Source organism: Oryx dammah, unplaced genomic scaffold (assembly GCF_014754425.2).
Source record: "Oryx dammah isolate SB20612 unplaced genomic scaffold, SCBI_Odam_1.1 HiC_scaffold_28, whole genome shotgun sequence".
Classification (NCBI taxonomy): Eukaryota; Metazoa; Chordata; class Mammalia; order Artiodactyla; family Bovidae; genus Oryx; species Oryx dammah.
Genome location: NW_024070212.1, coordinates 21326837 through 21340214, shown reverse-complemented (window position 1 = coordinate 21340214; position 13378 = coordinate 21326837). Strand labels below are relative to the sequence as shown.

Here is a 13378-nt window from a genome sequence, read left to right as displayed (position 1 = left end):
AGTTAGTCTGTATACATTAAATGCTAGTTATTTTTAAGGTGATCATGATATTAGAATATTGTGTTTAAGACTGAATGCTAAAATACATTAAGAAATATTTCCATTAAAATTAGTTAAACCTAAAATGGCATCCTTTCAATTAAAAAACAAGTTATTTTCTGAAGTATCTTATTCCTAATGAAATTAATCAAAATGACATATTGCTATACTGACATGCCAGTGCTTTGGTTGAGTTTAGAGCATAGTATCCTGGTTACCATGCCTGCCAGATGTGTAAACTGAAGTATCTTGCCAGCACTTCCCACCACCCATGCTGAAATATTGTGAAATATTGAGCGCATTGCTCAGTGTGATGACTGAGACTCATGAACGAACAGGTAGACCCCAGTACCCCTGGTTATGGAGCTTGTTCTTCCTACAGATTCCCATCCCAGGCCTTGTGGAGGGGTCCACCAAAAGGAAGCGAATTTTGAGCCCAGAAGAACTGGAGGACAGAAGGAAGAGAAGAGAAGAAGCAGCGGCCAAGAGAAAGAGACTGTTAGAGGAGAAGAGGAAGAAGAAGGAAGAAGCAGAACATAAGAAAAAGTACGTGTGTGTTATTGGATGGTATTATTAACAAAGCTGAGGGTCACAGTTGGTAAAGGGATCACTACTACATAGTGAGCCCACGGTCAAACATCACTTTAAAACTGCAGAAAGTGTCTGTAATGCTGGTAGTTCCCACTGGTAACAGAATACTTTTATAAAGATTAAACTTTTACCTTAGCAGTCCATCTACTTAAGAGAACAGTCCCAAGTACCTCAGGCAGAGAAGATGCATTCAGCTGAAGCGAGAACATTTTAGGACTTGATTGCAGCTGTCTGACAAGAGTAGTTTACTTGAACAGTCCCTTTTAGTCACATGCTCTTAAAAACAGTGACATCTGGTGGCTGCTCATTTTTGAAGTATAGTCAGGAGGCAGTTAGGCTAATCAGTAAGGCTTCTTGTTTATTTACAAACAGGCAGAAGGACAGGGTGAGTTTCTAATTGCATCTCCACTTGGCACTCGCCGTTAGTGAATTGCGGCCCAGGATGTGCTCTGAGGGAAATGGTGATAGGCCCAGTTAATTCCTCTCCCCTGTGGTTTCTTGAAGGATGGCCTGGTGGGAGTCCAACAATTACCATTCCTTCAGCCTGCCTTTCGAGGAGAGCGAACCAGAGGAAGAGGAAGATGAGAGCTCTGCCCAACTGGAGTATGAGGACCCAGACTCAACCTCCATCAGATATGTAAGCGGTGATGTCACCCACCCCCAGGCTGGGGCGGAGGATGCTGTCATTGTGCACTGCGTAGGTAGGTAGAAGTGGGGGCCTCAATCCTTAAGGTGCCAAGAACTTGGGCAGACAAGGCAGAGCCCTGTCTTAGGGGTGATTACTGGACTTAGGGCAGCCTTGTGTGGTCAAAAAGAGTGTGAACTTTAGAACCAGGAGACTAGGGTTGCTCAACCAGGTAAAGAGGAAAGGTAAGAGTCAAATCCAACTTCTCCAGGCCTCAATTCCCTTATCGTGTAATGGGAGAATATCTGCCTTGTTCCCTGCCCAAACTTTTTAAGAGAATACACAGAGGCTACATCTGTAAGCCAAATAAATCCTTTGAGAAAAAGCGAAACTCCAAACATGTTGTTCCCTCATGAGATTTGCACTTTTTTTTTCCCAGGCAAGTTCCTCTTCCTGGAATGCTCTTTCCCCACTTAGGCACATCAAGCATTGTTCAGATGTCTACATCTCAGTGAGAGGTCTCCCCTGACTTCCCATACCCCGTCCTCACCCCTGTTTTTCTATTTACTCTCTTACCTTATTTTACTTGACGACACGTCACCATGTGACATACTATGTATGTATTTGCTTGTTTGTTTCATTGAATGAACAAACAATGAAACAAGCGGATATATACATAATATGTCACATGGTGTTTCATTGAACTGGCTTCCCTGGTGGCCCAGACTGTAAAGAATCTACCTGGAATGCAGGAGACGTGGGTTCAATCCCTGGGTCAGGAAGATCCCCTGGAATAGGAAATGGCAACCCATTCTAGTATTCTTGCCTGAAGAATTCCATGGACAGAGGATCCTGATGGGCTACAGTCCAAGAGACTGCAAAGAGTTGGACACAACTAAGTGACTAACACTTCTGTTTTCACACTTTCACTGAACTAGAAAATAAACTTCATGGGAGCAGAGATTTCCCCCCTGCCCCAACTCGTATAACCCTAGAGCATAAAAGAGTTCTTGACATGTAATACTGACAAATATTTATAGTATGATCGAATGACAATACAGAGTATTAACCAGCTCTAGTTAGTACCAGCTTGACTAAGTCATTTAACCTTTCCATTTTCTTACCTATGAAATGGGAGTTGTAAGCTGTTGTATTATCAATGCTTCAACTCTTTCTGGTTTTACATCTACTGTACATCCTTCCTTAGCCATCTTCCAGGAATTACAGAAGGATTACAGAGCTTCTGCTCTTTCAGAACACTGATTCTTTTGATGCTTTTCTGTTATGATGGCCAAGTATATTCCAGAAAACCTAAACATACTTGACAAGTCCAGTGTGTATATGCTTGGATATTAGATAGTCGTTTCTGCCCTTTGAAAAATCAAGTATACTTGGCATATCTTTTTTTTTTTTTAATTGTGGACTGGATTTTGCCTCCTATAGAAGAAAATCTTCTCTTTCTCCTATCAGATGACTCTGGCCGCTGGGGCAGAGGTGGTTTATTCACAGCTCTGGAAACAAGATCTGCTGAGCCAAGAAAAAGATATGAGTTGGCTGGAAAAATGAAAGGTAAGGAGGAAAGCAGAGAGAAGGGTTAAGGATGGAATAAGAGGGAGAGGACATTAGGTGCATTAAAAAGCACTAGATGAGGGGTCAGAAGAGTTAGTTGGAGTCTGAATTCTGTCATTAGTTAAAGCTAGTTGATATGTGACTTTGAGGCAATCCCTTCCCCCTCTCTGTACCTGTCTTCTCATTTGTAATTTGAAAATAATACTTTTTCCATCCACCTCATGGGAGTATAATGAGGATAATGAATGTGTATTTTGATCAATGTCAGTCCCTGCATGCGTGTTGAAGTATTGGCTTGAAGTTCATTTCATTGTTTACCCAGTTCACTTTATCTTCTTGAGGGAATGTCTCCTGGAAATGTCAGACACCAGTGGGAGAGAAATCAGACATACCACTGAAGGGCTAACAGGAGCTGGGTGCTGAGAGGAAGGAGGTTATATTATGGAGTTAGCACAGACTGGGGTGTAACACTCCCAGGAGACAGAAACAGAGCTGTCTGGGGAAACTTGAAGGCTGAATGGTGTTCTCTCGGCAGAGAGAAGGGGCTAGGCACCTCCTTTTATGTGTGGAAATCACAAAGTGGCAGGAGGAGTAAAATCATTATTGTGATTATTTCCTGTGGAACTTGAGAGGTTAAAGGATCTTGTCCAACTCTTCAGATTTCTTCGAGCTTTGTTTTTCCGCTCACTTCTCTAATGTAGAAAGGGATGTAAGGACTTAGAGTGAATAGTCTTTCTACTAAAACACATTACAGGGTTTAATATGTGTTGCCATGATTAACCCAATCTAGATACTGACTGGGCAGTTTGAAAAGGAGAGAATTCAGGGGAGGCTGGAGCTAGAGATACAGACTGAGGAGTCTCCATTTGGATCCTTGTTTAAAACCCTGAAGGAGAGAGGATGGAGCAATGGGAGGGCAGAGAACACACCTCCATTTAGGAGAAGGAAGAAGGAATTGTCAGAAAAATAAGAGAACCTTGACAGTGTAGTGTTTTGGGGTCCAAGGGAGGAGAGGTGTCAAGAAGTGGTCTGTAGTGTCAGTCACTGAAGTGAGGATGAGCACTGGGAAAAGGCCACTGGATTTGCCCCCCAAGGGCAGTCACATCACCCTGGAGCATTTTGAAGAAAGTGTGAAAAGTAAAACCTGGTGGCACAGAGTTAAGGTGTAAATGATCAGTAAGGAAACAGATAGGAGTGTGTACTCTTTTCTGAAGGAGAACTGGAATAGGGTAGAGCAGGGTAGATGAAATGTGGGTTTGAAGGAAGTTGTGAAAGTTATCTTGGGCCTGGAAGGATGGGTTGAGGTTAAAGAGGTGGAGAGAAAGGGTAGGAGAGTCCATAACCATATCTCATTCTTCTTTGTGTCTCCTGTAACCCCACCAGTCCCAGTATGGGGTATTGAATGATCCAGGTAGTTACACAGTGAATGTTTTAGGGGAATGGTGTGTAGGCTAGACAGACTAGAGTAGAAAGTTTAGGCTGAGGAATAAAGTTAGGTTTTAAAGAAGAGAAGTTTGGGCCACATTATAGAAGACTGCACATGACTTATGACTTGTCCGGGGAGATGGCATTCTAAGGCAGGACCTTATCCAATGTCTAGACATAGGAGATTTGGGTAGAAGAATGACATAGCAGAGCAAATACTGGGTTGGCCAAAAAGTTTGTTCAGGTTTGTCTATACCATCATATGGAAAAACCTGAACAAAGTTTTTGGCCAGCCCAGTATTTTAGAATGACTTAAAAAGATTGGGGTATGCAGGATGGATTGAGAGGACAAAAGGTTCAAACTGAAATATGCGAGGCCTATTTCACATTAGAGAATTAACACATTTCTCTAGAGAATTTGATTTGGATGAGATAGGAAAATATACAAATACAAATATATTTAGTAGAATACAGTATTTGAATAATTTAAAACAAACATCAGACTCTTCTAAAGGAATTTTAAGTTTATAGTGACCCACCTCCTCCCAGCCCAGATACTTCTGGGTTTTGCATTCACTCTCCAGTGCCCACAGGAATACTCCGTAGGCAGTGTTTGAGGAGCATTGAAGTAGAAAAGCATAAAGATTCAGGAGTGAAGGGAGTGACATGGTAGCGAAAGACATTCCTCTTTTTAATCCCTCTTTTAACCCCACGGATTAGACATCCCCACCTGAACAAAAGTGCCTTGGTGGGTCTTTTAGAAGACCCAAGAGGAGTCTCACCCACAACTGTAACTGATAAGACACAGATAAATCTCCATACAGGCAAGAACCAGCAGAGTGTGAATCTGCCTAGACCCCTCTCACTGCAGTAGGGCAAAAAACAGGTGAGTGTTGCCCTTGCAGGTACTCACACGTGGAACTTGCCGAAGTCCATCCTTCCTGAAGGGAGATCTGGCACATCATTGGTGAAAAGAGAAAAAACATGAGTTTGTGTGCAGCATAGGTGGTAAGGGAAATTTTCCCAGCACCAACCGTGGCCCGCCAAGGAAAACACTGCGAGGGGCTGATTTTTCTGGCCACTGCCATCACCAGGTGGAACGCAGCTGGAAAAACCTATTTCTCTCTGCCAGCATCTGGAGTACTAAGGTGGTAGCTCCCCACCTGGGTGGGGGAAGGATATTGGGAAAGAGGCAGATAAAAATTTCAAATGGTGTCAAAGGCACGTGCTCAGTAGAAAGTTCATGCAAGAGTACCTGAAAATTTCCCTGCCGGTGTGTGGCAATCCCAACACACTAAGTGTTAAACCCACACCTTCCCTCAGCTCTGCTGCCAGCTCCCTGTGCAGGCTCCCTGGTGTATCCATGAAAGTGAACTCTGGTAGACCAGGATCCTGTTCAAAATAGGTCATGTTCCGCAGGCAAGGAAGAATCCACAGACTTGAGCTATAGCTCCACCTTCTGGGAAAAAAGGTATCCAGCCAGCCTGGTAAATTGTAAAAATCAGAGAATACACAAAAGCTTAAAAATTTGGCCACAATACAGTATTATAAAGTAAAATAAAGTAAAAATAAAAATTAAAAAAAAATGTAATCACCTGATTAAAAACAGAAAAAAATTTGGCCACAAGACAGAGCAAGAAGAGTGGAGCACAAACATACAGAAAAAACTGAGATAATACCAATACTATATAATGTAATACCCTGTCTGCTGCTGAAGGTAATGAGCACTGAGTTAAGGATATATCTGCTACTTCAAATGCAAAAGCACCAGTGCATAAGTACCAGGAATATGAAATCAGGAAATATGGCATCACAGAAAGAAGATGACAGTTCTCCAGCAGCCATGCTCAAAGGCACAGAATATTGTGATCTAACTGACAAAGAATTCAGAATAGCAGTTATGAAGAAACTCAGTGAATTACAAAAAGACTCAAAAAGGCAACTCAATAAAATCAGGAATAAAATATGTTAACATAGTGACTTCTTTTCAAAGAGATTGAAATTTTTAAAACCCAAACAAATTGTAGAGCTGAAGAAGTCAGTGGATGAGATGAAGACTGCAGTAGAGAACGAGGTAGGCTTCTCAGGTAGTGCAGTGGTAAAGAACCCACCTGCTAGTGCAGAAGATGCAAGAGATGTGGGTTCAATCCCTGGGTTGGGAAAATTCTCTGGAGTAGGAAATGGCGATCCATTCTAGTATTCTTGCCTGGAAAATCCCATGGACCGAGGAGCCTGGTGGGCTAACGTCCATGGGGTCACAAAGAGTTGGACATGACTGAGCATGCATGCATAGCAGGGGAAACCATATGGAAGAAAGAATAAGTGACTTGTGGGAGATAGGAATTTTGAAATAACAAATTTAAAGAGTGAAGTAAGCCTGTGTAAGCTATGAGACTGAATCAAGAAATCACAAATCAGAATAATTACACTTCTAGAAGGAGAAGGGGAAAAAGAGTTTATAGTAGCTGAGAACCTTCCCAACCTGGGGAAAGACAAAACCTACATGTCCATGAAGTTAATAGGTCACCCTGTTATCGCGATGCTAAAAGACCTTCTCCAAGACTTTCAGTGATAAAAAAAATCTTAAAGGAAGCTAGGGAAAAAAAGAATATAATGTATAAAGGAACCCCTATTTGATTATTAGCAGATTTCTTAGCAGAAACAGGTCCTGAGAGTAGAATAACATATTTGAAGTGTTGAAAGATCAAAATTGCCAACCAAGAATACTTTATACAGCAAAGTTATCTTTCAGCTATGAAGGAGAAATAAAGGCTTTCCCAGCAAACAAAAGCTAAGGGAGTTCACCACCACTAGACTTACCTTGCAAGAAATGGTGAAAGGAGTTCTTCAAGCCAAAATGAAAAGGCATTAATCAGTGATGTGAGCGCATGTTAAAGTATACAATACACTAGTAAAGGTAAAATATGTACAGTAAGGTTTAGAAAACCAACTTGGTGTTAAGATGGTGTGTGAACCACTCAACTATAATATAAAGCTTAAAGGAAAATAGTAAAAGTAACTACAGCTACTATAAATTGCTAATGAATACACAACATACAAAGAGGTAAATTGTGACATGCATAATATAAAAGGGAGGAGTGAAAGGGTGGAGCTTTTACAGGCAATTGGATATAAGTTGCTGTCCTCCTAAAATACACTGTTCTATCTATAAAATGTTTCATGTAAAGCCCCATATTAACCACAAAGTAAAAACCTAGATCAGATCCACAAAAGACAAAAGGGAACCAGAGCATACCACTGTAGAAAATAATCAGTTTACAAAGGTAGGCAGAAACAGAGGGGAAGAGAAACAGTGGAATTACAAAACAACTGGAATGCACACAGTGGCGTTAGTAAGTCTTTATATATAGTTACTTTAAATGTAAATTGACTGAATTCATCAGTCAAAAGGCACAGAGTGTCTAGATGGATAAAAAACAAGACCTAATTATATATCTCAAAGCGAAGGGATGGAAAAACATATTCCATGCTGGTAGAAACCAAAATAAAGCAGAAGTAGTTATATTTATTTTGCAAGAAATAGACTCGAAGCCAAAAATGGTAATGAGACAAAGAAGGTCACTATATAATGATAAAGGGATCAATTCATCAAGAAGTTGTAACAAGTGTAAATATATATGCACCCAGCATTGGTGCACCGAAATCAAAAGACGCTCACTCCTTGGAAGAAAAGTTATGACCAACCTAGATAGCATATTCAAAAGCAGACACATTACTTTGCCAACTAAGGTCCGTCTAGTCAAGGCTATGGTTTTTCCTGTGGTCATGTATGGATGTGAGAGTTGGACTGTGAAGAAGGCTGAGCGCCAAAGAATTGATGCTTTTGAACTGTGGTGTTGGAGAAGACTCTTGAGAGCCCCTTGGACTGCAAGGAGATCCAACCAGTCCATTCTGAAGGAGATCAGCCCTGGGATTTCTTTGGAAGGAATGATGCTAAAGCTGAGACTCCAGTACTTTGGCCACCTCATGTGAAGAGTTGACTCATTGGAAAAGACTTTGATGCTGGGAGGGACTGGGGGCAGGAGGAGAAGAGGACGACAGAGGATGAGATGGCTGGATGGCATCACAGACGCGATGGACGTGGGTCTGAGTGAACTCCGGGAGATGGTGATGGACAGAGAGGGAGGCCTGGCGTGCTGCGATTCATGGGGTCGCAAAGAGTCGGACACGACTGAGCGACTGAACTGAACTGAGTTGAGTACACATGAGGGGAGAAGTAGACAATACAACAATAATAGGGGACTTCAGTACCCCACTGTCAGCAATACGTAAGTCATCCAGACGGAAAATGAACAAGGAAAGGATGGCTTGAACCAAACAGTAAATCAAATGGACCTAACAAGTATCGATAGAACAGTCTATGCAACAGCAGCAGAATATAAATTCTTCTAAATACACGTGGAACATTTTCAAGAATAGATCATATGATAGGGCAAAAAACAGGTCTTAGCAAAATAAGATAATTGAAATCATACCAAGTAATCTTTTCTGCTCACAGTGGTATGAAACTAGAAATAAAGTGAGGAAAACTGGAAAATCTGTAAGATGTGGAAACTAAACATTATACTCCTGAACAAACCAAAAGGGAAAGCAAAGAATATCTCAAAAAAAAAATGGAAACACAACATCCCAAAACCTATGGGGCCCTGCAAAAACAGTTCTAAGAGGGAGGCTTACCGCAATAAATGCCAGTATTAAGAAATTAGAAAGATCAGAAATAACCTAACTTTAGCCCTCAAGGAAATAGAAAAGAGAAACAAATTAAGCCCAAAGCTAGCAGAAGGAAGGAAATCAAGTTTAGAGGAGAAATAAATGAAATAGAGACAGAAAAAATAATAGAAAAGATTAATGGAACTAAGAGGTTTTCAAAAAGATAAAATTGATAAATCTTTAGTGAGAATAAAAAAGACATACAGATGGCTAACAAACACATGAAAAGATGCTCAACATTGCTCATTATTAGAGAAATACAAATCAACCTAGAGGGGTGGGATGGGGAGGGAGATGGGAGGGATGTCCAAAGGGGAGGGGATATATGTATACCTATGGCTGATTCATGTTGAAGTTTGACAGAAAACAACAAAATTCTGTAAAGCAGTTATGCTTCAATACAAAACAAATCGAAAAGAAAATAAATAAAAATAAAAAAGAGAAGACCCAAATAAAACCAGAAAAGAAATTATAACTGACCCTACAGAAATACATAGAATCATAAGAGACTATTATGGATAATTGTACACCAACAAACTAGATAACCTGGAAGAAGTAGATAAGTTTATAGAATCTACAAACTGTCAAGACTGAGTCAGTAAGAACTCGAGAATCTGAACAGACCAGTGATGAGCAAAGAGATTGACTCAGTAATTAAAAACTTTCCAATACAGGAAACTTTAGGACCAGATGGCTTCACTGGCAGATTCTACCAAACATTTCAAGAATTAACGCCAGTCCTTCTCAAACTTTTCCAAAAAATTGAAGAGGAGGGAACTTTTCCAAACTCATTCTACAAGGCCAGTTTCACCCTAGTATCAAAGCCAGATGACACTACAAGAAAACAAAACTATAGACCAATATCTTTGATAACTTCAATGCAAAAATTCTCAACAAAATATTAGCAGGAACTTATTAAATTCAGGAACTTATTAAAAGGATTACACACATGGAATTATTCCTGGGATGTAGGGACGGTTCAACATACACAAATCAATGCAGGGATGGTTCAACATACACAAATCAATAAATGTTATATATCACATTAATAGAATGAAAGACAAAAGTGATCCTCTCAATAGGTGTAGAGACAGCATCTGGCAGAGTACAAATTCGTGATGACATACCCTCTGCAGATTGGTTATGGAAGGAACATACCTCAGTATGTTTTCTGTTTCATTGTTCAGTTGCCAAGTCATGTCCTGGGGCCCACCAGGCTCCTCTTCCATGAAATTCTCCAGGCAAGAATACTGGAGTGGGTTGCCATTCCCTTCTCTAGGGGATCTTCCTGACCCAGGGATCAAACCCCAGTCTCCTGTGTATCTCCTGCATTGCAGGCATATTCTTTTACCACTGAGCCAAAAGCTATATACAACAAGCCCACATATGCATTATATTCCACATAACTGAAAACTTTTCCTCTAATATCAGGAACAAGACAGGGCACCACTGTTACCTATACCTGAGTAGCTTTGGAAAAGGCACAGCATAGGGACAATTCAGAGTAGCCCTTCCTCAGGGGTCTCATTCTGTAGTGAACTTTATGTTCTTTTTGTTGCTGCTTCTTGTTTTACCTCAGATTTGAGTAGTGAACTTTATGTTCTTTCTGTTACTGCTTCTTGTTTTACCTCAGATTTGAGTTTGGGAGGTGTCCTTTTATTTCCTATTGACGATAAAGAGTCAAGAAATGAAGGGCAAGATTTGGTAAGTGAAGAAAACCACATCAATTTATTGGAGCTAAACTTTGACTCCCATCACCTCCTCGGGAAACTGCCCCTGCTCCCACTCAGTAAATGATTGTTCCTCCTAGTTGGCCTTGATTGTGGCCCAGCACCGAGATCGTGCCAATGTCCTGTCTGGCATTAAGATGGCAGCCCTAGAAGAGGCCCTGAAGAAGATATTTTTAGCAGCAAAGAAGAGGAAAGGTAAGTCCTTCCACTTGTGCTCAGGAATAGATTAATTTGTTTCCAAACGTAGGATGTGATTTTTAAAGGGAGATGAGAAATGCCGAGATCCCATTCAATATGTGTGGTGAAGGGAAGCCCCAGTATGAGAAGCCACACAAATAACTCTCCTCATCTTGTATTCTTGAAGCCCTTTTCCTTCCTTGATCACTTCTTTGTCTCTGGACCACCTGCATCCTCTGGGTATTTGTATCATGATTTTACAGACGAGGAAGCAGAGGACCACAGATGAGGTAAACTGGCCAGATGCTGTTGGGAAATGCTTTTTTATCCTTTCCCCTCTTAGAGAGTCACAGTCTACATTAGCAGACAGTTCTCTGCCAGAAGACCTGAGTTTAATTTTATTTCCAAACCCAGCATGTCTTAGAGTTGGTCAAACTGATTGACTTGTTAAAGAATCTTTGCTTTTTAAATTACATCTCAATCATCAATCATATTCAATTCCCATTGTACCTACTTATTACCAGACCCTGTATGTAGGTCCTCATGTTCTATAGAATTAGTTTTCCCATGTTACAGTCACTCCTTATATAATAATCATATGCTTTGAGTGGCACTCACCAAGATTATATACATTCTGTTCATTGGAAACAACAAAGTGACTCAGAATACATTATCATCTCCTATGTATATCTTATACACATTAGTCAATTGGATGAATGAAGACATCATGATCTTTTTCTTTTAACAGCAAGTGTCCATCTTCCACGCATTGGACATGCCACGAAAGGTTTTAACTGGTATGGTACTGAGCGACTTATTCGGAAACACTTGGCTTCAAGAGGCATCCCAACTTACATGTATCCTTTTATTACCCTAATGGTGTGCACTTTCAGCTCAGAAGGGGACAACATCTTGCATTTTTCTGGTGTCATTTTTTAATCCAAGACCAAGTCCTCTTCTGCCATGTTTTTCACTCTACCTCCACTTCAATGAGGAAAAACTAAGAAGCATTTTCTACCGTGTATATATCCAAGGAGATAAACACACCCCAGCACTTCTACATGCCAACAGCTGAAAGATACATGAAGAGGGGAATTAATTGAACAATTGCCATTTGCTCTCATGTTGAATCTGTTTCACATCACTTCTCTGGAGATCCTTCAGGCCCACAGACCAAGGCCAAGTTCTAAGAACTTCACTCTGTTCACTAAAATAAGCAAGCAAACAAGTGACCTATTTTATTTCTGAACCAATTCAGTGTATTGTTAAGCAGTGTGAAATTCATTTTGACCATGAGGGTATAATCTAGTTTTACTAGACTAGTATTTTCTTCCAGTGATCTGCTTGCTGTAAGTTAGCATTGTTTGAACCACAATACTGAGTCCAGAATTATTAGAAGAAGCTGAATTTACCAAGTGCTATAATTATACAGAAACTTCCTCCTTTTACTTAATTACTGAAATTAATTCACTTGGTGGGGGTTTATTTAAATCACTATAAAAACTTAGCAGAGAAGTTAGGTTTTATACATTTGCACACTTCAGACAGTATCAGGAGTGTTTTAGTATATCATCATAATTCTACAGTAATAAGTACTAACAATATTGAAAAGATTTATTATATGGTAAAAGGAAATTAAGGCATATGCCTCTGGAGTGATTATTTCAGTAATTACTAAAGAACTAATAGTTTTAATAAAGTCGATTTTAAAGTGATGAAAAATATTCCTTGACCGCTGTATTCAGCTACTATTTTCCTAGAAGCAAGGCTGCCATCCTTCATCTACAGGCCTCATCTTCATCCTCAGGATAGCTGGTATCTTAACAATCAGCTCAGCATCAGATCTAGCCTTTAGCAACCAGCTGAAAAAGCTGGGGAAAAAAAAAAAAGCTAGTTGCTCAAAGCCACTGTAATAGAGTATTTCAACAAGGAATCAGGATCTGGTGGGCCTCTGAGAGACTGTTTTCTGAATTCTACTTTTGTTCTCCTGAATGTGTAATACCTGTAATACAGCTATGCAAAAGTTATTTGGGAATATCCTTTGGCAGTTTGCCAGTGCCCCAGTATGCATAGCTATTTGTGTAATAATAAATACCCTTTCTCTCTCTAAAGGTTTCTTTGCTTGCTTTCCCCTCAATCTAGTTTTCTTCCTCTCAGACTGACTTCTTTATGGTGAGAAAGGTAAGTGCATTAAGGAGAAGGGAAATAGAACAGGTTGGCGCTGGGGGAAGGAAATATCTTCAGTCAGTTCGTGTCTTGGAAAGACAGGTCTCTAGGGAAAAGACTGAGAAGAGAGATTGCTGATCCAGACAACCAGAGTCCCTCCTGCCTTCTGTTCATACAGTTCAGCATTCAGATCCAGAGGAACACATGTGGCTTCAGAGAAACCAAGAATCACCTTTCCCCCTCCCATTAAATTCAGTTCAGCTTCAAGAAATGAGGGGATTGTGAGGACTTCCCTAGTGGTCCACTGGCTAAGACACTGCGCTCC

General features: G+C 40.4%; 1 protein-coding gene across 4 annotated transcripts in view; it reads left to right on the top strand.

Annotated features, from left to right (window-relative positions):
* The window catches only part of CHD1L (chromodomain helicase DNA binding protein 1 like), a 71699-nt gene extending 58701 nt beyond the window's left edge, over positions 1–12998 (top strand). For all 4 annotated transcript variants that reach the window (XM_040230876.1, XM_040230879.1, XM_040230877.1 and 1 more), the window contains 7 exons: positions 422–585; positions 1135–1331; positions 2726–2824; positions 10614–10684; positions 10791–10905; positions 11636–11744; positions 12633–12998. In XM_040230876.1, the coding sequence (XP_040086810.1) occupies positions 422–585; positions 1135–1331; positions 2726–2824; positions 10614–10684; positions 10791–10905; positions 11636–11744; positions 12633–12699 (822 nt within the window). In that variant the 3' untranslated portion in view covers positions 12700–12998. The remainder of the gene's footprint in view (positions 1–421; positions 586–1134; positions 1332–2725; positions 2825–10613; positions 10685–10790; positions 10906–11635; positions 11745–12632) is intronic.
* Positions 12999–13378: the final 380 nt, after the last annotated feature.